At 37.4% G+C, this 25,374-nt stretch overlaps 1 protein-coding gene across 4 annotated transcripts in view; it reads left to right on the forward strand.

The window, feature by feature from the left end:
- The window catches only part of LOC150080786 (pre-mRNA splicing factor cwf19l2), a 315,168-nt gene that overhangs the window by 17,108 nt on the left and 272,686 nt on the right, over nt 1–25,374 (forward strand). For all 4 annotated transcript variants that reach the window (XM_090381845.1, XM_090381844.1, XM_090381843.1 and 1 more), the window contains exon 3: nt 13,229–13,297. In XM_090381845.1, coding sequence (XP_090237971.1) covers nt 13,229–13,297 — 69 coding nt within the window. The remainder of the gene's footprint in view (nt 1–13,228; nt 13,298–25,374) is intronic.

The following is a 25,374-nucleotide window of genomic DNA, read 5'->3' on the forward strand; positions in this document are numbered from 1 at the left end:
CTCCTTGATCTGCACTAGCGGCTTCTCCCTGGATTTTAAATATATTCTACCAGCCCTTACCAGTTTTAAATGGTTCCACATTTTTTTTTTTTTTTTAGGCGAGTTTTCTTCAGATCATCATATTGGCTAATCTCTTTCTCTCTCTCTCTCTTTTTTTTTTTTTAAATATTTAAGTTAACTGACTTCTGCATTGGAATATTATCTTCAATAAAATTAGTCTTTCCATTTCAATCCTAATAGCCGGCCTAGTCCTAGTTGCTTGCAGTGGAACAGCTATCTTTGCCGCTGATAAAATTAATTTTTTATAATTGTTCTTACAGTTAAACTTGCAAGTCCTAAATTATGGCACACATCCGCTTGTCGTTGACCGGAATCGATTCGCTTCAAAACGTCTAATTTAATTTTCAAATTCAGTAGTATTTTTCTTACATTTATAGTCTTCGTACTGCGCCCAGACGTTGTTGCTTTTTTATTCTTATTGGCCATTATTAACTCTTCGAAAATGTAACTGCGTTGGCTGCATTAATTATGATACAATGTTCAAGTAAACTTTCCGTTACGCACGATGTCTAATACTGTACTGAGTGATGACTAGACTTCGGATAAATGCATATAACCCAAATATTACAAGCAATATATTTGATCATTTTTTAAAATGTTGATCTCGGAACTACGTAACAAGTCACTGTACTGCAATTAAATTAGCGTGCGAGAAAATTTCACTGAGCGTGGGAAAATTCCTCAAGTCGGCGTGGGAAACGTTTTAATGCTGTTTTGCTATTCATTTTCAAGCTATCGACTCCATCAAATGAAACGATTTCGTTAAATATGTCAAAATGTAATCTGTAAAAGAGCGTTATAGTGATCTGTGACAGCGTTATAGTCAGATACGGGTTATAATATAAAGAACAGTGTTATAGCGAGTCAGCGTAAAGCAAACCGCGTTATAACGGGGGCCTGCTGTATTGTTATTCTATTCACTGCCGACTTTGGGTGGTGTTGGTGACTCTTGGTCATCATCCTTGTCTTTCGCATGATATCTTCTAGCTCGGTGTTAGTCCAATCTGTGACCCCAAATATGTATGTTAGTACTGGAGCTGCATAGGTGTTTATGGCTTTAACTGTGTTCCCTCCATTCAATTTTGCTTTCAGCAGGCTTCTGAGTCTCTGATGATATTTTTCGGTCAGGCACTTCTTGATTTCCTTGTGCTCTAACTGCTCAGCCTGCATCATCCCTAGGTATTTGTAGGTCTCTCCTTCTCTCATAGCTTCAATCTCTTTACCAGTCAGCAGCTGGTAGTTTCAGCCAACTAATTTTTCCTGGTGCAGTGTGTGGGTCTTGCATTTTTCTAGACCAAATTCCAACATGATGTCCTTGCTGAATTCTTCGGTGATCTGGAGTAGTTGCTGGAGTTGCCACGTAGAGCTTGATGTCATCCATGTACATCAGGTGGGTGAGGGTGTACAGGTTCTTTCTTCCTTCTTTGAGATTATATCCACATTTGCTGCCGTTGAGCATGGTGGATAGCGGGTTGAGTGCTAGGCAGATTCCTCTTCTATTGGGGTTTGGCCTAGTTGTGATGTTCTCGACCTTAATGGTGGTACTCCATTTTGCCATTGTTGCTCCTAGGAAGTTTGTCACTATCAGATTGATCTTGTTGATCTTCAGTGTCTCTATTAGCCAGCTATGAGGTACGGAGTCAAAGGCCTTGCAGTAATCGATGTAGGCCGTGTATAGGTTGCAGTGCTTCTTGAAGGCTTGCCCCATAACTGCGGCATCTATGGTTAATTGCTCCTTGCATCCTTTCTGCTGTTCGGCCATTATGTTCTGACTCTCTAAGTTGTCTGATATCTTCTTATTTATGCAGCTAGTCAGGATCTTGTACATTGTAAAATATAGGCCATTGTGATTGGCCTGTATTTCGCCAGGTTTCTTGTATCTTCATCTTTAGGCAGATATGTTCAAGTGAACTGCTCTGCTAGGTGCTTATGTGTGCAGGTGAGCTTCTTGTACCAGTAGTTGTGGATGTTATCAGTTTCCGGTGTTCGCCAGTTGTGGGTGTTCCTGATCGACTGTTTTACTTCTTCTTCTCGAATCTCCCACTCTCTCATCTCTTGTATGTCCTTGGTTTTCTTCCGTTTTACTTCTATCCAAAGTGCTCTGCTGTTATGTCTTACTTCACTGCTCCAGATATTTCCCCAGAACTCTTCGCTCGTCTTCTTCTCAGGTGGTCTGTTTTCTGCTTTCTCATGTTCACCCAGTTTCCTGCAGAAGGCTCTTTGGTCCTTATCAAAGATTCGGTTGTTTATTTTCCTCTGGGAGCTCTCTTTGTATCGTTGTAGTCTCTTGCTGAGTGTGAGGAAGTTCTGCTTCAGTGTGTCCAAGTATTCTCCTATTCTCTGATTTCTGGTCTCATATTTGCTGTGGATGCTGTCTCTCTTGATGCTCTTCACCTTTCCAATCAATTTATTACTTATATTACCCTGTTGGTACTGGGTCAACTGACCTGTCTTGACTCTTAATTCTTCTATATTCTGCTGAAGTCTTCTTTCCCAAGCTGGCGGTTCCTTCTGTCTTCGGTTCTTCTGCTGCTGGTCTCTTGTTTCTTTTCCATTAATCCTAGTGGCTGCTATGGCAGCACAGTACACGGCTGTGTGGATAGCCTCCAGCATTGCACCATTGTTGTCAAGGTAATGTGGCATTATTTGCCGATTGAGGCGATCTGTTACTCTCCACAGGATTTTATTTGGCCTCTGCTTAGGTATTACGTGGATTCTTGTGTGGTCCATTCCTTTGAATTCTGTTAGGGCCTTCTTCCACTCGTCTTCTCTTCTGGATAGCATGACGTCGTCTCTTTTCACTTCAGCTACTCTGGGGTGTATTTCTTCTGCTGTTTCTCCTCTGGTTCCATGGTATGCTGTTCCTCCTCTGATTCCATATTGACCATATTCTTTGTGCTTTGTAGCAGATCGCTGACATCCTGCTTGATTTTTTCCAAGATGGCAGGAGCTATTAGGTTCTTCATGATGATGGTCCTTCTTTGGTCTGCTAATCGCTGTTCGGTGACCTGAATATCCAGGTATCATTCCAACTACTTGGTAAGTAGTCGTGATCTGTACATTGTCATATCGGTCTCTAACCTGGTTATTTATTTGCTCGCATTATGTATTTATTTCAATGCTCCACTTCATGCGTTGCGTTTTCTTCCTTCCTTCCACTAGCGCAGGAAACACTTCCAGTTGGTGGGGCTGGATGGTCTTGCCCTTCTTATTATTGCTCTCATTATTATTATTATCATCTTTCTGTACATTAAAATAATTTTCCTCCTAATGATATTTATTCAGCCAATGGGAGAAGAGGGATGTGGCTCATGTGTAATACATTACAAATACAAAAATATGTAACAGAAGCTTGTTTTACCACAGTAAAACAAGCTTGTCTTTAAGCGTGGTCACGCACTGTTTATCCAATACGACCACATGGTTCCATTCTTGATTTCCATATGTAACATATTTATTTAAATAAACTAAATGCAACAAGGCATAATATTTTAAGATTCTATATCTATATAATATCAGTGTAGATACACCACAGACAACTCAAATAGAAGCTACAGTCGTAGTGTAAAACCCACCCACCAATGAAAATCCAACTAGCTTTGAGAAGGTCTGTCTTGGTGGTGGTGGTGGTGCCTACCGAGAATAAGTGACAATAGACTCTATTAGCGAAGCGTTATTTATTCGGAGTAGTACAATACTTGGTAACTCATTGTGAAGGATGAGCACAATATGAGATACAGATGAAATTATGCCTTTCACACTACGATTGTAGTTTTTCTTTAAGAGTTGTCTATGGTGTAATCTACACTAATATTATTTAGCTATCTTAACATATTTATGTATTCATAGCTGAGGAAGAGAGACACACGCACAGTGTCGAAAGCTTCTGTAAGAATTTTATTTTATCAAAAGAAGTGAGTGCAGCTAGTAGGGGGCGAACCCCCCGTAGTTATTATTATTAGCCATAAAGGGCAAGGAATCCTGAGGCTTATACTGCACCAGCCAAAAAAAAAAATTCCTGAGTTACCCTGAGAGGGAGAGAGTGAGATCGTTTTGTTTGTTTGTTATTTGGTTTTTAGGAGCATTAGCAACTAAGGCCATATTGCTCTGGGATATGTGGTGGTCCTTCCCTGACCTTTCCGCATCCTCCGTATTTGGTGGTGATGAGCTCGAACCCCGGTCTAATCAAGAAGTGTGTGCTACCATTGCTGCTCCTTCCCACCTGGCTACGGAGGCAGTGAGAGAGCAAGAGTCAGAAGTAGAAGGGAATCACCAAGAAAGAGAATGATGACGATAGCCAGCTCAGGACCTTGGGTATATCAAGCCCATACTTACCAGATGGCACCTCCGTAGCCAGGTGGGAAGGAGCAGCAGTGGGTAGCACACGCTTCTTGATTAGACCGGGGTTTGAGCCCGTCACCATCAAATACGGAGGATGCGGAAAGGTCAGGGAATGACCATCGCATATCCCACAGCAATATGGCCTTAGTTGCTAATGCTCCTAAAAACCAAATAAACAAACAACAAACTTACCAGATGTTGAACCCCTCTGGTTAAGGAAGAAATCAGTGAATCAGATTGGACACTCGTGCACTCCGTGTGAGAAAGTCTTAGACAACCCTGCTGATGTTGTGGATGAATTGAACAGGTGCTTTGCATCTGTTTTTACTAAAGAGAGACCTTTCATGCCGAGAAGAGGTTGTGTGAATGAGGCTGAGTCATATGAAATTAGTGATTTCAAAATACAGATGACTGTTTATTAGAAAAACTTTCAAGCATAAAAGCAAGTAAAGCTCCTGGAGTGGATGGCATGTACATAATTTTGAGGATTGCCTCCAGGGAGTATATTGAACCATTGATGTTAATTATGAGTGCATCTTTGGACTTGGGAGATTCCTTGGGATTGGAGAAGTGTCAGTGTATCACCAATACATAAAGGCTGTTCTAAGGGCAAAGTCATGTTTTGTGAAAATCATGTTTAATTAACCATATTGTTTAACTAACTTAGTACACCTAAACCTCTTTTTATGCGGTAGATACGTTCCTAAAAATTATGCGTAAAAAGAACTATTGACTCCATAGAAAAAGTGAAGATTGGTTCCAAACCCGAAATATAAGCAAAATAATGAAAAAAAAACAAACATTAAATTTGTTAGGATCATAAGATTTTTATTTACATTTCATGGAGAACACACACATACATATAATGAATTTTAATAACTTTTAAAAAAAACATATTCATTTCAGTTGTTTGCTAAAGATTCTATAAAAAAATTATGTTATTCGCTATCAGTTTCTGACAATAAATGTGAAAGCTTTCGTTTTCGTGAGACTGTAATATCACTAGAACTACTAGATATGGTATTATCGTCATCGACTTCTGCCTCAACTTGTGGAATTCTTCTTGTCATGTCTTGAACAAAAGTACTGCTGGTTGTTTCAGTAGTTTTAGGCATGAACTCGGTTATTAATTGCTGTGTTGATTCTTTAGATAAGTCGCAATATAATTCTCTGTATGAAGACATTAACAACTTAAGCTCACGTGAAAACTTCCCAGCATGTTCTTCATTTGGATCATGTCGGGCAAAATAATTGTCTAAATTACTGGCCAGTTTAAGACCTTCTTTAATTATATCAGCAGTAAAAGTAGGATTATCTTGATCATTATCATTAACTTCTTCGCTTTAAAGAGCCTCAGAAACAATCTCCACTATTTCGTCTTCACTAAGAGGTTTGTCAATTAACAATTCTTCGATATCTGCCGATGTAAGATCATCGAATCCTTCTCCGCCAATGTAAGATCATCGAATCCTTCTCCGCCAATTTCACATGCCAAACTTATTATATTGGGGAATTCTGCAGTATGATTGAAGGGAACAGGAGCATTCTCTTTAAAACATGCGGGCCAAATAGCATTCCAGCATGCATTCACAGTTTCTGGTCTCAATTCAGATAACGAAAATCAAACCTGATCAATACAATCCATAATTGAAAATTTTTTCCACACATCCATAACTGACAGGTTTCATCATCATTTAGCTTGTTCAAAATGAACTGAAATGTTCGTCTGGCATAATATGTTTTAAAAGTCACAATTATACCCTAATCTAGAGGTTGTAGCAATGATGTGGTATTGGGCGGCTGAAAACAAAATTGCACATTTGGATGTTCTATGGCAGGATGACCGGGTGCATTATCAAGAATCAAAAGTACTTTAAATCCGAGACACTTGTCATTCAAATAGCATCTAACTTCTGGCACAAAAAGTTTGTGGAACCACTCAGTGAAAATATCAATGGTCACCCAAGCTTTTTTGTTGGCCCTCCAGTGAACTGGCAGTTTTGAAAATCTACGCCTTTCATTGGCCATGATCTTAATGATCGATTTATGAGCAGTGGTTTTAACATCCGATTTCCTAAAGTGTTCGAACAAAATAGGAGTGTTATGCGGTCCTTTGCTGCTTTGAACCACCAACAGTTTTTTGCATTTTTGATACATAAGTTCTGTTTGGCATTTTTTTTTTCCAGAAAAGACCAGTTTCATCCATATTCCAAACTTGTTCACGAGTGTAACCTCCATCTTCAATTATTTTAGCAAGTTTTTGTGGAAATGCTTTAGCAGCTGTTTCATCAGCAGAAGCCGTTTCACCTTTAATTTTTACATTATGAAAAGCATGTCTTTTAATAAACTTAGCCAGCCAACCATTGCTTGCATGAAATTCATATTTTTTCCTCGCTTGAGATGAAGTATCTGGCTGCAGTTTTTTAATCTGTTCATTAAATCTCAATGCTGATTGCTTGATGGAATTTCCATCAACTGGCATTCTTTTTTGTACATTATCTTCTATCCACATCACTAAAGCTTTTTCGGTCTTTTCTAGAACAACATCTCTTGTGTATGATGATAATTTTGCCCTCGATTTTGTACCAGAACATACCTCTTTTCTAATAGCCTCTTCATTTTTCTTTATAGATCTGATAGTTGATTAACGGATTCCAAAATTGCTTACCCACAGCCGTCGCACCTTCCCCAGTTTGAAGATGATCTAAAATTTGAATTTTTATATCCAAAGAAACAGCTTTCCTTATTTTTTTGGTTATCAGCAACATCATGTGAGGGCTGAATTAAAATCTTCCGTTAATGAAATGAAAGTTTGAAAATTACATACAATGTAGCTTACCATTTATTATTTCTTGGCAAAATTATTAATGTTATAATGCGATTTTGATTTCACTTAAAAAATGCAAATGCAAAAAAGGTCTACTCAAACACCAAATTCAAACTGCAAACAACTGCTGTTTTTTTTTTTTTTTTTTTTTTGTTTATGCGCAGTCAGTTATGTAATTCAGGGAATTTAGAATTTTCTTAATTGAAACGAGAATGCAGTTCTGCAAAATTCTCAGAATTTTCTTGAATTATGGATATTTTCTTAACTTAGACTTTAGATTGGTTGCATAAAAGTGAATAAAAATCGTGTAAAAAAAATTATTTTTGATATCCCATTTCACATAACTCCGAATTCGCATAAAAAGAAGTTTAGGTGTACACATTACTTTGACATAGTTACTCATGAGCTGGATATAGGAACAATTTCAACATAGTTTATTTGGATTTTAGCTAGGCATTTGACCTAGTCCTTCATGAGTGGTTACTGTATAAGCTGGAACATGTTGGGATTACTAGATGGATTGCTGGGTGGCTGCAGGGTAGAAGGTTGTGATTAATGGATATTCTTCAGATCAGTGTTAAGTCAAAAGTAGAGTTCCCCAAGGATTGGTTCTTGGGCCACTGTTGTTTCTGATTTTCATAAACAACATCAACAAATAGATAGAAGGTGTGAAGTCAAAATCTGCAGATGACGTAAAGATTGGTAGAGGGTTACTGATCAGTGGCAAGCAGCGCTCCTTCAGGATGACTTGAACAGGCTGCAAGAATAGTCAGAAAACTGACAGCTGTGTTTTAATGCAGCAAAATGCAAGTTTTTACACTTGGGATAGCACCCCCAAAATAAATTATACATTTGGTGGATTGAATTGAAAACAGTAGTGGAAGCAAGAATCTAGAGTTATAATTGAGGCAGATATGAAGTTTTTCTCAGCAATGTAAACAGGCCATAAGGAAAGCTCACAGAGTCCTGTCAATGAGTTATTCTGTAGAGATAGGTATTTCATAATCCCATTGTATAAGGCAATTTTAAGACCACATTTGCAGTACTGTGTGTTCAAGTAGTTCAAGTATTTTTTTTTCAGTTCAGGAAACCTCATCTGAAAAAAAAGATATTTTTTTCTTTATATATTGAGAAAAAAGATATTGAGCTTCTTGAAAGGGTCCGAAGACATGTAACTCTCATGATGAAATCTGCAAAAGGGTGACTACATGAGGTAAGACTCCAATTATGTGGGCTACAGAGCTTGGCAGCCAGGAATCTCAGAGGTGGTAGTAGTAGGGGCATGTGAGGCAAGAAAGCAAGCTTATGTAGCATCAGCCAAAAAATATATATATATATTTCACACATTCATTCCCTCTAAATGTTTGTACAGTTCATCCTTGAATTTATTTAAGCTATTAACTTCCACAATTACAAAAGGAAGTTTGTTCTAGCAATCAACTACCCACTGGCTAAAGGAAAATTTCTTCACATCTGTTCTATAACTAACTTTCCTCAGTTTGAATTTATGTCCCCTCAGGATCATAATCTGAGCAAGAGGAAGAATTCCATCAGAATTGAGCTTGCCCAACCCATAAGCGCCTCCGTAGCCAGGTGGGCAGGAGCAGCAGAGCGTAGCACGCGCTTCTTGATTAGACCGGGGTTCGAGCCCGTGCCCAGCAAATACGGAGGATGCGGAAAGGTCAGGGAATGACCACCGCATATTCCGGAGCAATATGGCCTTAGTTGCTAATGCTCCTAAAAACCAAATAACAAACAAACAAACAGCTCAACCCATTCAAAACCTTATACACATACACCTCAATCAGATCACTTTGCAGTTGCCTAGTCTCCAGGCTCTTCAATTTGCAGAACTTAGACCTTTCTTGATAAGTCCACCTTCTCGTTGCCCTTCTCTGTACTTGCTCAAGTACTTCTCTGTCCTTCTTAAAATGAGCCCTCCAGACATGTACGCAGTACTCAAGGCGTGGCCTGACCATTATACACCACCTCCTTTTTCCTACTAGTAGAATTCCTGTATATCATTGACTGTACCCCATGGTCTGCTCTGGCACCCTGTCTGCACTGCTCAGAAAATTTCATATCTGACTGCACAATTACTCCCAGGTCTTTTTGATTTTCTACCATCCTAAATATAGCACCACACAGTTGGTCGGTTTAACCCTGGTCCACTCAGAGCGTATGCTACTGTACTCATGCCTCTGACCACTTGGCTACATCATTTCCATTCAAAAGTAAGAAATATATAAGAAAAAGTCTAAAATTTTGTCAATGTATGTACCTACTATAGTATCCAATCAGATTTATCAGACAAGGCTTTCCCTTAAATTCATGCTGTGTCAGAATTATTACTGCAGTGTTGTCTAGATGGGGCCTCCATAGCAAGGTGGGCAGGAGCAACAGTGCGTAGCACACGCTTCTTGATCAGACCAGGGTTTGAGCCAAATACGGGGGATGCAGATTATACCGGGGATCGACCCAAATACAGAGGATGCGGAAAGGTCAGGGAGTAACCACTGCATATCCCCGGAGCAATAATGCCTTAGTTGCTAATGCTCCTAAAAACCAAATAACAAACAAACAAACATCTTGTCTAGATGATCCTGCAATGCATCTTTAACCAGTGACTCCATTATTTTTCATGGAACAGAAGTTAAACTAACTGGTCTGTAATTACTCGTGTCACCCTTAAATTCCCCTTTGTGAATCGGGAATACATTTGTACATCTCCAGTCTGTGGGGACTTCCCCCTGAGCCCAAGGATGCTCTCATATAATTATGGCTAAGGGTTTGCTTACTTCCTTTGCCACCTCCTTTAATATGACTGGATAGATCCCATCCACCCCAGGTGCCTTTCTTATGTTTAACTTCAACAATTTCTCCTCCACCTTGCTCTCAGTTATTATAAAATCATTTAATACCCTATTACAGTTTGATAATCTTCTGGCATTTTCCTCCCTTAATAACTCCTCGTGTGAATGTAGGTGCAAAATACTCATTCAGATTATCAGCTATCTGAGTATTATCATCAATAGTCGGACCATCGATATCAAATGGGCCAATCTGATTCATCCCCTACCTTCTAGAGTTTATATAAATAAAGAAGTCCTTTCTGTTTTTCTTAGCAACCTTTGCCAAAGATTTCTCATAATCTGCCTTCACTTGCCTAACTTCCTTTGTGACTTGATTACAGAGTAGCTTATATCTATCATAGGATTCTGTGTCGCCTGAAAATTTATATGCATCCCATGCATTTTTCTTTTCTGCCACAAGTCTCATTAGTTCATCTGACATACATTTAGGGACCTAAACATTAAACAGTATTTCTTAATTGGTAGCTTCCATGATTACTTCCTTGAACGCTTCCCATTAGAATTTGCTGCTGGTGACATCATCATCAGTTGGTCCCACTGTGTACAATTTAAGAACTGTCTGAGACCACTGTAGTCACCTTTACGGAAGCAAAAACCCTTCCTTTTACCCCTGATGTTAATGTCTTTAAGTAATGTCTTTAAGTAAATCTTTAAGTAAATCTTACATCAGTACACTGTGATCACTGCCATCCAGTGGTTCCTTTATATGCAAATTCTTAATTTTGAAGACTAAATGCACAAGGCATAATATGTAATGGTTGAAATTAACTATATAATATCGGTGTAAATACACCATAATTTACCCATAAATTTAGCTACATAAGTAGTGTAACGGCATCGTTCGATTTTATCTAATATTGTGGCTACCTTCACAACGAGATACCAGGTATTGCACTACTTCGAATAAATAACACTTCTCTAGTAGAGGAGACTACTGACATCCTTTGAACATGTGCACACCACGTTTTAATTTGTTGTTATACACCAGTCTAATGGAAATCTGCTTTGAGTGAACACTTTTTTCTAATTTGTCTATTATATGGAAAATAACAAAATTTGAAAAACATGCAAACATTAAATTATATTCTAAACTTGGAATCATGGCTTGTTACAGTGTATGACGATAATGCCATGATGAAAAAACTAGTTCTCAAGTGGTTTCAAAAGTTTTGTGAGGGAAATTTTTCACATGAAGGTGAAGAAAGTATTTTTTATTTTATCAAAAGATGCAAGCAGGGACGAAGCTCCCTGATTATTATTAGCCTTATAGTACAAGGAAGCCCGAGGCTTATGCTGCACCAGCCAATGCAAAGGCAGTTGCAAATGCTCATCAGTGACCCAAAACAGTCAAAAATCAATGAAGTTCATGTCATCATTCAATTTGATCTATCACTATTTGAGAAATTTCTGAGGAGACAGCTTTAATTTGGTCTGGATCAGGCACTTTTGACATGAAGTTTTTATGCATGAGGTGAGTGAATGTCAAGTTCCATGTATTCTCAGTGAAAATCAAAGGCAACATTGGGTCCTCATTTCATCATGTTCAAATGAGCCGTGTTATATTCTTTATTTTTAACAAAAATTGTAACATGCAATACATTTTAGGTGTATGGATATAACAGAGCGTAAGGTTCAACACTCCAAGTGGGAAAATGTTGTTGTCACCAAGGCAAAAAAAACGCAGCAGTTAAAATGACTCGTGAAGTTCATGCTTATTGCAACAGAAGTTTTGAAACAATTGAAATATTCAATCTGCTGTGAATGAACCCCAAATATAGGAATGGTTAACTCTGTTTTGACATTGTCATGTGTCGTTTGCTGTCCAGCAATTTTTGGCCAACAAAAACATTCCTGGTGTGCTGCATCCACTTTAATTTTCTGTTTGGCATCATGCAACACTTTTAGCTATTCTTAATATTAAAGCAGTGCGTGAAAAAAAAATTATTTAAATTTATTGAAAAAGACCAGTCAAGAGCTGTGGACTACATAAAAACATTCACAAAGGACAACTTCGAAAACTGTTTTGATCAGTGGTAAGCATAATAGAACAAGTGTGTCATTGCAAAAGGAGAATACAGCAATCCATCATCACCACAGATTTGAGGTAACACAGTTTTGTATTTTCATACCAAAATTTTGCAATTTTTTTTTTTTCCCTTTATGTATGTGCATTTCAGTCCAATTTTCTTAAAAAAAAATGCAACAGTTATTGCTTCTGCCTGCCATTGATCAGGAAGATGTCTGGTAATATTGCAGAGGGACAGAATTAATTTATACTCTACCCTCTCATTGATGCACCTCTCAATACCTGGCATAAACAGTATCGCGCGCATGGATGAATTGCTACCTCTTGGGGTTTTTTTTTTTTTTTTTTTACTGTTATTTATTTTTTCCAGACACATTTTGGACTTAGCTTCATAATGCTTTGAAGCTTACTGTATTTGTTGAAGCTAATACACATTTTACTCTTTATTATGGCCTCTAAACTTTCAGTAAGTTAGAAAATGAAGATGTGAAAAGAAAGATCAAGGAAAATTGACATTGAACACAAAAGTACTTAAATGAATCTAATTACTTTTATGTTACATAAATTGAAATTGAAGTTTTCCTGCATTTTTACTTATATTGTATTGGAATAGTTATTGGTTTCTCCATAACTCCTAGTTTCTTGGTCTTGCCAAACAAGGTATATTTCAAAAATGTTTCCCCCTGCAGTTGACTAGAAATTCCAATATATTGAAGAATATTAACAATATAAACATTTATCATTAAATAAAATTAATTTTTAATCACATTTTGTGTATGTGTGAACCATATATCTTTTGTTGAAAGATATATGAGATCTCTGCAGTTTGTGACTAATAACTCTTATATGAAAAATGTATTTGAATGGTTATAATTAGCCTCCATGCTTGTGATAATTATATTTCACAGTTAATTCTAAAAAAATTGCTATGGTAGGTGAAATATCTGAAATACATCGAATAATTTCATACCTGGGAAGGTGAAAATTTTGCCTATGTTCCAAGCTATAAATTTGTATTAGCTTGTGATATAATAATATTATATTGTTCATTTCAATGAAGTTTTGCATAAATTTAGTTTCAAAAAGATTTGATTAATCTAGGAGTGTAAAGAACAAGAAGATGAAGAAGAGTGGATCGAAGCCCCACCAGGTGTATCATCTCACATAAAGGTTTGTAGGCTTTTTGGTTTTTTTTCCATTCTTTTTCAGATTAATTACTTTGTTAATTCATGCAAGTTTTAAAAATATACAAGGTGTTTCAATGTTCAGAAAATTCTGAGATGTAGTAGTAGTAATGGCATGTGATGCAAGAAAGCAAGTGAATGAGCTTATGCAGCATCAGCCAAAAAAAAAAAAAAAAAAATCACCCCATTCCCTCCAAATGCATGCCTAGTTCCTCCTTAAATTTATTTAACCTATCAACTTCCACAACGACAGATGGAAGTTTGTTCCAGCAATTAACAACCCGCTGGCTAAAGGCAAATTTCCACACATCTATTCTACATCTATCTTTCATTAATTTCAATTTATGCCCCCTTAGGTTCGTAATCTGAACAAGTGGAAGGATCCAATCAGAATTCAGCGTGCTCAATCCATTCAAGGCCTTATACACCCCAATCAGATCACCGCACAGGTGTCTAGTCTCCAGCCATTGCAATTAGCAGAACTTAAGCCTCTCTTGGTAAGAGGATCCCTTCATTCCCCTCACCTATCTTGTTGCCCTTCTCTGTACACGCGCAAACAAATCTACATCCTTCCTAAAATGAGTCCTCCAGACCTGTATGCAGTACTCAAGGTGTGGCCTGACCATTGCCTTATACAGAGAGACAATCACCTCCTTTTCCCTGCTAGCAAAATTCCTATATATCATTGACAAAACCCCATGACCTGCCCTGGCAGCCTGTCTGCATTGCTCAGAAAACTTCATATCTGACTACACAATTACTCCCAGGTCTTTTTCATTTTCTAACACTTTAAGTATAGTACCACACAGTTGGTATGTTTCTCCGGGGTTACTTCTACCCATTTGCAGTACTTTGCATTTGTCAAGGTTAAACTTCAGTTGCCACTTCTTAGCCCATCTGCCCAAATAATCTAGATCATGTTGCAGTAGCACACCGCCATTACTGTCGTTAACAACTCTGCCAACCTTTGTATCTGAGCTGGATATCATCATTCTTCTCTTTCTTGGTGATTCCCTTCTACTTTTGACTCTCTCTCTCTCTCTCTCTCTCTCTCTCTCTCTCTCTCTCTCTCTCTCTCTCTCTCTCTCTCTCTCTCTCTCTCTCTCTCTCTCAGGGTAACTCGGGAACTTTTTTTTTTTCCTGGTGCAGCATAAGCCTCAGGCTTCCTTGCACCATATGGCTATTAATAATAATAATTCATTGATAAATATACAAAACAACAGAGGACCCAACACCGAATCGTGGACTCCACTAATAACATTAGTTAATTACTTTTAATTACCATTAATTACCACCCTCTGTCTTCTCCCACTCAACCATCCTTTTATCCATTGTAGCAACATACCCTTAATACCTTTCTGCTCCAATTTGTACAGTAGTCTTCCCTGTGCAACAGTGTCAAAAGCTTTCCTGAAATCCAAGTATATGATATCAAAATTATTTTTTGCATCCAGTTCCTTTGCGACCACTTCATAGTACTCAATTAAATTTGTGAGATAAGACTTGCCCTTAACAAATCCATGCTGTGTCTGAATTATTGCTGCAGTCTTGTCTAAATTATCCTGCAATGCATCTTTAACCAGTGACTCCATTATTTTCCCGGAACAGAAGTTAAACTAACTGGTCTGTAATTACTCGTGTCACCCTTCGATCCCCCTTTGTGAATTGGGGATACATTTGCACATCTCCAGTCTGTGGGGACCTCTCATAATTTTGGCTAAGGGTTTGCTTAGTTGCTTTGCTGCCTCCTTTAATATAACTGGATAGATCCCATCCACCCCAGGTGCCTTTCTTAGGTTTAACTTCAACAATTTCTCCTCAACTTTGCTCTCAGTTATTACAAAATCATCATTTTCAAACCTTAATAACTCCTCATGTGTGAATGTAGATGCAAAATACTCATTCAGTTTGTTTGCTACTGAGCAGGATCATCAACAGTGGAACCATCGGTATCAAGTGGACCAATCAGATTCATCCCCTTCCTTTTAGAGTTTATAAAAGTAAAGAAATTCTTGCTGTTTTTCTTAGCATCTTTTGCCAAAGATTTCTTGTAATCTGCCTTTGCCTGCCTAACCTCCTTTGTGACCTGATTACAGACTAGCTTATATCTGCCATAGGCTTCTGAGTCGCTTGATAATTTATGTGCATCCCATGCATTTTTCTTCCCTGCACGAGTCTCATTAGTTCATTTGATAACCGTTTAGGCCTAAACGTTGAACAGTATTTCTTAATAGGTATGAAACTTTTAGTAGCATCCACGATTAATTCCTTCAATGCTTCCCACTAGAATTTACTGTTGGTAACATCGTCAGTTGAGACCACTGTACTCACCTTTACGGAAGCAAAAACCCTTTCCTTTACCCCTGATGGTAATTATATCTTTAAGTAAATCCCACATCAGTACACTGTGATCACTGCCACCTAGTGGTTCCTTTATCTGCAAATTCTTAATACATGAATGAGCACTGCTGATAACGAGATCAAGAGTATTACTTTCTCTGGTTGCCTCTCGAACATGCTGCTGCAGAAAACAATCATCCAGTAAATTCACAAAAGTCTTACTAGTGTGTGAGTGTCCAACCTACAAGTTCCAGTCAATATCTGGGAAGTTAAAATCCCCCATTATAAGACATTCTGATTTACTAGCCTACTCTATTTCTCTGTACAATTGTTCATTGTACTCATTCGCGTCATTAGGCGTATAACACACTTCTACTCTTATTTTTGCTTTCACAGTGCTTATGTCACACCAAACTGACTCAACAGTGCACTGTTCATCTATATCAACTGGATGCATTTCTTTTGATTTTATGTTTCTATAATTATAGTTTCTATAATTCAAAACCTTCTGTTGAATTTCACGCAAATGACAAAAATGTGACATCAAGTATGCAATTTTTTAGGCCTTTTCAATTAATTTTTTTACCCCCGCCCTAACCAGCCTAGAGCTTATGAAACCCGACACTTGATTCGTTTCTTGGTGTAAAGCGCGCGAATTTCTTTGTGCGGAGAGGAGCAGTTCTGATAAACAACTCCGCGTGAATGCAAGCGAAGCGTGGGAGGTATATATCACGTCACCAGTACAGCTACATTGAGACGGTAAAGGAGAAGTGTAAATAAACAAAAGACGAACAGGAGCTACTGTTTTTGACATAAGAAGAAATAAAGCCATACAGTACCAATAACAGTTTATGGAAGGTGAACAGATCGTATATCCTATCTTCAACGTGTATTGCTCCTACGAACAGAAGATCAAGGAAATTCATCTTTTGGAAATGGGGAAAAACTGGTGTAAAACTGATAACACTGCAATGCGCATTTAATAAAAAAAAAAAAAAAAAAAGTTTGCTTTATTGTAATTGTTTTTAGTAAACAATATCAGAACAGCAGTTTCCTGGGTTTGATCTTCTAACCAAATTTCGAGAAAATATTTCTATTTATAGCTGCGTTATAAACTTTGAAACTAGTGCATCAAAAGAAAGGAAAAAAAAATCATCCGCTATGAATTTCTTTCTTTCTTGAAATGTGTATTGTTCACATAACTGCAATATTTGTAACAATACAAAGCTAACAGATTACAACTAATGGCTGCTCAAAAAGTATCATTAGAAGATATTTGCTTGTTACGCTTTGATGTCATTGCAAAGGCAGAAAATTCTGTTTTAGTACAGAAGCCGAATAAATTCACTATCCATATGCTGTTCTGAACTGCAATAAACAGATAAACTCCACTGACAAATAGACTTACTCCCCATCACTTATTGTTTTACTGTGGTTTTTGGCAGATGAGTCGGTGACTGCTAAATGCAGTGCGGTTTCTTGTATTCTCTCTCTCTCTCTCTCTCTCTCTCTCTCTCTCTCTCTCTCTCTCTCTCTCTCTCTCTCTCTCTCTCTTCTTTCTTTCTTTCTATATTTTGGGATCTCTGACCGTGTGGTCATCACGTAATATGAACAGAAAATTTGTTTGTCGGAATGCTGCCCATCAATTATCAACTCTTTTACCGACCTTCTAATGTATGTTGTGTTCAAATAATCCACTTTTCAAAATTCGAAAGTGCTACATCAATTAGGAGCAAAAACGGTTTCCCCCAACATAATGAATTACTTTATAGGTATAATAATGATTTTACTGACTGGAAGAAAGTGTCCACAATAAAACAATTGTACAAGGTGAAAACATGCGGTCACTCAGAGGATAAGCAATACAGCAATGTTTGAAATTTATGATGCAGTTCACTAGCTAATATTTCCAGAGGAATTATTCTGGATTTTTTATCAAATGAACACCAGACCAAAATCGGACTAATTAGTAATTCCGCATCCTAGGATGAACTGACTAATTAGAACTCCAGCATCTGTGATGAAACGTCATGCACACCGATATCGTTTGCTACAGCAATAATGTAAAGAAACAAAGCATAATATTGTAACAGAGCTATAATGCAAAATAATGTTAGAAAGTAAAAATGCAAAATATTGTTCTCTAAAACAATTGCAGTTTCGGCATCCTAGGATGAAGCTGACTTAGAGCTGCAATGCTGTTTTTTTTATTATTATTATTTATTTTCTTTATTTATTTTTTGTTTTTGTATGGGCGGCTCCTACAACAAAAGTTCATCTCGGCCTCATTGCTCTGTTCAGTTTTTACGCATTGTCAGGGTAAGGCCAGTGTGTGTCGTGAAAAAAAAAAAAATCACTCCGCTTAGGAATATCCCATGTTGGATGAAGACAGATGAAAAGGAAGGCAAGAGAGAGAGAGAGAGAGAGAAAAAAATTTTTCATCCCGCACGGGAAAAAGTGACAGGAAAGAAAAACTGTTTGTGAGCTTATATGTGTGTTCTGTATTGTGATGTTGTATTTGGGCATTCTGGCTACCTGGAAGCAGCAATCACCTGGACGACTGCCTCCAGGTACTCATCCCTAGCAGGAGGGCATGATCTCCCCTACTAACTGCACGCCCTCCTCCCTGGGGAACTACTACTAGTAGTAGTAGTAGTAGTGGCATGTGATGCAAGAAAGCAAGTGTATGAGCTTATGCAGCATCAGCCAAAAAAAAAAAAGTTTCCCAGGGAGGAAAGAAAAACTTGTATAAGATGAAGAGAGGGAAGGAGAAAAGAGGAGAAGCACTATCCCGGCCCAGGGAAGCCCCAATCCACGGTGGATTAATAATAATAATATAATAAAATAAATAAATAATAATAAATAAAATAAATGAAAGTTAACGCTCTGGACGTTTGACAATCTCTTGGCCTTCTCCCCACCACAAGGGTATTTTTTATTTCTCTCTCTCGGGTCGGACTAGAAAGGGTGGACTCCCTCCCCTAAGGAGTTTTTTTCCCTCAAGTGAAAGAAGGGAATTGGAAATTTCATGAAAATGAACCCTGTTTTTCTTCATTCGGTGAACGGCTATTCTGTCAGCGCAAGAGAAGTGAAATTACATTTGCAGCTCAGAATGGAATTCAAACATTGAAACACATGACATTTTATGGTGAATTTTTCGGCCATTGTGTGATAATGAAAATTCAATTTTTCTCTGGAAATTTTTTGATGATATCAAATGCATATCAAGGAAATATTGAAGTATTCAATAACAATTACTTACAATTTCCCAATCCCTCACTACGAGTAATGGATTGTTCTCACAATCTGCTACTAGCTGCGCATTTTTTATTTTTTATTTTTTTTTTCTCCCTGTTTGTACACCAGGTGAGATGCATTTGAAGTTCCTTCGACATCAGTTTTCGAAGTTTATAACGCAGCTATGAATAGAAATATTTTCTTGAAATTTCGTAAGAAGATCAAATATACATCCATGAAACTACTGTTCCGATTTAGTCCTCTAGAAACAATTACAATAAAGCGAACTTTTTTTTTTATGAAATGCGCATTGTAGTGATCAGTTTTACGACAGTTTTTTTCTTTCCGTTTCCAGTATAGCTTCCAGTAGATGAATTTCCTTGATTTTTTTTTTAGTAGATAATACATATTGAAGAAAGGAAATGCAATATTTTAGTTTTTCAAAACCAATTCGTTGCAATTCTTTCGTACAACAATTACGAAAAGCAATAAAGCTACTGTTGTGAGTGAGCCATGCAAATTAGTGTTCGCAAGTAATGATGCTCAACTGTTTGTTTTCCACGAAAGTTGTTTACAGTTTCATTTTCTCCTTCGATCACCTTGGTAACGTTAATGACGTAAGCTTGACCAGTCAATTATCTCTCTGCGTGCGTTGATTCGTTTTAGCCAGAGGCGCCGAGCTGACGCGCCAATTTTTGAACTAATGAAGTAACGCGTTTTATTTTCAAAGCTTGGATCTTGTTTTGCCGACATCAAAATTTAATAAATTGAAATGTGATCGTACATTTTTGCTGTTTTAGAGTGAATTAATAGTTTTCGCTGAGCGCTAAAGGTAGGAAATCAAAGAATATACTTCCGTTTATGTATATTGAGAGTTTCAATTTGGAAAATTGAGTAGAAATTATGAAAATTATTAGTTTTCTTCGGGGGGGGGGGGGAGCAACTTTCGAGTTAGGGTTAAAAATTAGACAAAAACAGGGCGGACCAGGCTCGGATTAATTAACAGCATAATACCTTCTCCCTTCCTATCCTTTCTGTATACATTGTACTCCCCAAATTCCAGTTCTGCATTCCTTATATCTGTGTGACACCACATCTCTGCTATCCCAACAATATCCGCCTTTGATGTCTTGACCAACACTTCAAATTCATCAAATTTATTTACTATACTTCTAGCATTGGTATATGTACTTATGCAAGTACATATACCAAGTACATGTACTTATCATTATTAGTTACCCTAACACATCCCATATACCCACCTGTTTCACAATGACTGCCATCAGTCCCTGAAACCCCCAGCACCCGTCGCTCCAGGTCGCTACTTATTCTAATAGAAGTTGTGCAAGAATCACATTTACCTCTGCCTGCGGCTACTTTTAACCTTTTAGTCTGTGAATCCCCCCCCCAAGCTAGCAATTTTCCGACCCACCTAACTGCCCCGATAGCATCGGCAAATATTCTTGCACTCTTTCTATTTAAGTTTATCCTATCCCTGTAGAAGCAGTCTCTCCTGTTAACAAGCACAGACCACGGTGAAAAAAATTCAGCGTGGTCTGTGCTTGTTAACGTTCCTATCGTGTCTGGGCAGAATTGCAGACACTTTCTAATTTAGTTTTGAAATGTATTTTAGAGTCCAAAATAAGAAAAGCATCTGTCCAATTATGAACTGTTTACAGGGCCATGGCTGTTTGAATTTTAAAAAAAAGTTAATTTATGCTGTACATTACATTTCAGGACATATTAGAAAATAGTAATAATTCATGATTTATAACAAAAAAAAGAGCAAAAAAAGGAAGAACTTTCATGCGAAAAAAGGAAGAACTTTCATGTTCCTGTTTTTAGTGAAGAGTTTTCACTAAAAACAGGAACATTTCATATTTGTACATCTGCCACGTTGCTCATTCATTCTTCCAATCACTGTACAGCAACAAACATAATATCCAATGCTTCAGCTGTAATATATGCTATATGGATAGCTTATGTCATAAGTATGAAAAAAAGAAGTAATACCTGCCTAATTTTTATTCTGATTTTAATGAAATTTGGTGTGCTTTAACAAATCCATATAAAAGAGCCAAATATAAAATATGAAAATCCATCCACTGGGAGTTATACATATGGATGGAAATGGTAAAGAACAGTATTCGCTTTATGCATACATACTAACATTCCTAAAAACAGTTATGGAGTTTTCTGTGGCAAAAAATAATAAAATATACAGTAGACTCTCGATTTTCCAGGATAGATGGTAAAAATAAAAACCTGGATAATCAATTTCCTGGTTAATCCAAAAATATCAAAAAATGTTCAGCAACGAACCTAAAAAATATGGTAATAGATAAAAAACGAAAAAACTTACCATGACCTACTCGCGTGTCCAATATGCTGCTTGCATAGGTATAAAAACATACCTATAGGTAATGAGTATGGTTGTGTCGGCTGCCAAATGCTGCTGATGGGGATGCACAATATTTTTTTACAAGTTTTATTTTAACTTAAAATGTCTGTTGATATCTTTAAAACATGTTTTGTTTTTAACATAATATTTTAATTTTACAATAAATAGGAGAGATGAACAAAAATCAATTCACTTAGAAAAATATGGAAGTATAGAAGATTGTTTTTTTTTTTCCTTTTGCAACTTTTTGACGAATGGTGCTTCGAATATTTCTTAAAACTATTTTTTCCGACTGAACGCTATTATACTTCTTCCCCCCCCCCCCCAAATTTGTTGCATATTGTCTTGTTGTTCCATGTAGTCAAGAAGTGCTGCTGTGTGGTTTAAAGTAACACTAATTTTTTGTGACAATATCAACTTTTCTTCAGATTCACCATCATTTTTAGTGGTGATGTAGTAGTTGTTCATGATTTCATGATGTAAAATTTCTTCATCATTTAGCACTTCATGGCCAGCTAAATCTTTGTCAGAATTAAGCCAACATGAATTGATTGCTCATCAATGTCCCCATACCCCTCCCCACCAATTTGTTGCAAATTTCGTAACATTTCTGGTACCAGATCTTCATAGTTTACTTCAAATCTTAGGAATCTTTCATTGTTTTCCAGTAAAATTTTATGCCAAAACTCCTTTAAAGTGATGTTTTTTTATTGTTTTCCATGCTGCTGAAACTTCATAAATCATGTCCAATACAGTCAAATTTTTCCAAAATGTCAATCACAGTCATTTTCTTTCACTAATTTCAGAGATAAATTTCATTTGCTGGATGACGCCTTGATCTATAGGTTGTATTAAAGTTGTCACATTGAGAGTAAATATTTGACAAAATTATTTCCATCTGATTTTAGAATTTCCTCATTAGGATGACCTGATGCATTAACAGCAGGACAGCTTTCTGTGGCAAGCTCAGTGACACCAGATGTTGGCACACTGACGGCACAATTTAGTTCTAAACCAACTGGAAAATATCTCCCTGTCTATCCAGGCTGACTTATTATTGTTTTAAAAATTAAAACAATTTTAATTAAAATTTTAATTTTTATAAAAACTGAAATATTGAAATAGTCAAATAGTCAATAATATTGAAATAGTCAAGAAAGCGTTGGGTTTTTTGCCGTTCCAATTACATAGTTTCAAGCGCGAGACCCGGCATTAGCACAGCAAAGAACTGTCAATATTTGCCTTTGGAATTCATGTCCTGGAGTTTTTGACGGAAGATGTTTCCAGTGCAATCTTGTTTCATCGGCATTGTAAATTTGCTCCAGCACAAGTTCATTGGTTTCAATAAATTTAGCCATATTTTTTTTTTTTTTTTTTTATGAGAGCATCCTTAGATTCAGGGGAGGTTGCCATGGCCTGGAGTTGTGCAAATGTATCTCCAATTCACAAAGAGGGTTAAAAAGGGTGACATGAGTAGTTATAAACCTGTTAGTTTAACTTCTGTTCTGGGGAAAATAATGGAGTTGCTGGTAAAAGAAGTGATACAGGACCACCTAGACAAGACTTCAGTAACAGTTCAGACACAGCATGAGTTTATTAAGGGGAGGTCTTGTCTGACTAATTTGATTGGATACTACGATGTGGTCACAAAAGAACTGGATGCAAAAAATAATTTTGATATCATATACTTGGATTTCAGGAAACCTTTTGATACTGTTGCGCATGAAAGACTGCTGTAAAAACTGGAGCATTAAGGAAAAGTTGCTGCAATCTATAAAGGGATGGTTGAGTGGGAGCCGGCAGAGAGAGGTAATAAATGGACACTCCTCTTCTGGGCTAATGTTATTAGTGGATTCCCCCACGGTTCAGTGCTGGGGCCATTGTTGTTTTCTATATATTTATCAATAATATCGTTGAAGGTATATCAGTCTTGATATCCAAGTTTGCAGATGATACAAAGGTTAGCAGGGTTGTTAATGACACTAAAGAGAGTATGCTACTGCAACAGGATCTAGAAAAGTTAGGCAGATGGGCTGAGAAATGACCACTGAAGTTTAACATTGACAAATGCAAAGTACTCCATGTGGGTAGCAGTAACCCAAAAGAAACATACCAACTGTGTGGTACTACATTCTGGGTAATTGTGCAGTCAGATATGAAGTTCTCTGAGCAGTGCAGAGACAGGCTGCCAGAGCAGGTCTTGGAGTATTGTCAATGATATATAGGAATTTTGCTAGCAGAGACAAGGAGGTGATTATCCCTTTGTATAAGGCAATGGTCAGCCCACACCTTGAGTACTGCGTTCAGGTCAGGAGGCATCATTTTAGGAAGGATGTTGAGTTGCTCGAATGAATATAGAGAAGGGCAACAAGATTGGTTAGAGAAACAAAGGTTATGAAGAAAGACTTAAGTTCTGCAAGTTGCACCATCTGGAGACTAGGCACCTGTAAGGTGATCTGATTTAGATGTATAAGGCCTTGAATGGTTTGAGCAGGCTTGATGCTGCGGGATACTTCCGCTTGTTCAGACTAAGGACCTGAGGGGACATAGATTCAAATTGAGGAAAGATAGTTGTAGAATAGATATGTAGAAGTTTGCCTTTAGCCAGTGGTCAGTTGATTGCTGGAACAGACTTCTGTCTTTTGTTGTGGAAGTTGATAGCTTAAATAAATTTAAAGCTGAAGTAGACAAAAATTTGGAGTGACCAGATGGGCGAAATGGGAAGGTTTTTTTTTTTTTTTTTGGCTGATGCTGTATAAGCTTGCTTTCTTGCATCGTATGTCTTTGAAGAAGGAGAAGAGAGTGATAATCAGTGGACACATCTCTTTGTCGACCAATGTTATTAGTGGAGTCCACCAGGGTTTGATTTTGGGCCTCTTGTTTTGTGTATTTATGAAGGTATATAAGGCTTAATGTCAAAGTTTGCAGATGTTAAAAAGTTGTCTGGATCATTAATGACAATAATGATAGTATGCTAATGCAAAAGGATCTAGAAAAGTTGAACAGATGGGCTGGAGGTAACAACCAGGTGTAACTTTGACAAATGCAAAGTACTGCATATGGGTAGAATAGCCCCGGAGTAACGTACCAACTGTATGGTACTACACTCAGGTTAGTGGAGAATGAAAAAGATTTGGGGGTAATTGTATATTCAGATATGAAGTTTTCTGAGTTGTGCAGACAGGCTGCCAGGACAGCTCATGGGTTTTTTGTCGATGATATGCGGGAATTTTGGGATCAAAATGATGTTCTTACCAAGAAAGCCTTTAGTCCTGCAAATTGATCTGATTGAGCTGACTAGCCACCTGCAAGTTGATCTGATTGAGGTGTTTAAGGCTTTGAATGGTTCGAATAAGCTCAATGCTGATGGGATTCTTCCTCTTGCTCAAATTATGCACTTTGAGTGGGCAGGAGTAGTAGTGCGTAGCACATGCTTCTTGATTAGACTGGAGTTCGAGCCCGTGATGTACGGAGGATGCAGAAGGTCAGGGAATGACCACCGCATATCCCCAGCCCGGATAAAGGGTCAAGGGTTGGCATCAGGAAGGGCATCCAGCCGTAAAAATTGAATGCCAAAACAATAAATAAAAAAAATAAAAAAAACGCTGACCCCATATATAATGGGAAAAAGTGAGGACAAAAAAAAAAAAATTCAAATTGAGTAAAGATGGTTACAGAATAGATGTGAAGAAATTTATCTTTAGCCAGAGAGTGGTTTATTGATGAAAAAAACTTCCATTTGTCCTTGTGGAAGTTGATAGCCTAAACAAATTCAAGAACTGGACAAACTTTTGGAGGGAATGCGAAGTGTGGTTTTTTTGACTGATGCTGTATAAGCTTGCTTTCTTGCACCATATGCCACTCCTTATGCTATTGCTAGCTATTCAGATCAGTCCTTTGTTTGTGTGAATCTTTTTTTATTTTATTATTTTCCTAGTATCCAAAGTATTTTCCATAATTGTTCGCATGTGTTCTAGTAAAAACCTCAAATACATGAGGTAAGACGTAATTTTTTAACTAAAAGAGCTGGCTAATTGGTTTTGTCATGTTTATTTCATTTTTTTAAATGTTCTTTAAAGACAGCA

Source organism: Mastigoproctus giganteus, chromosome 9, assembly GCF_048544385.1.
Source record: "Mastigoproctus giganteus isolate SK-2022 chromosome 9, ASM4854438v1, whole genome shotgun sequence".
Lineage (NCBI taxonomy): Eukaryota > Metazoa > Arthropoda > Arachnida > Uropygi > Thelyphonidae > Mastigoproctus > Mastigoproctus giganteus.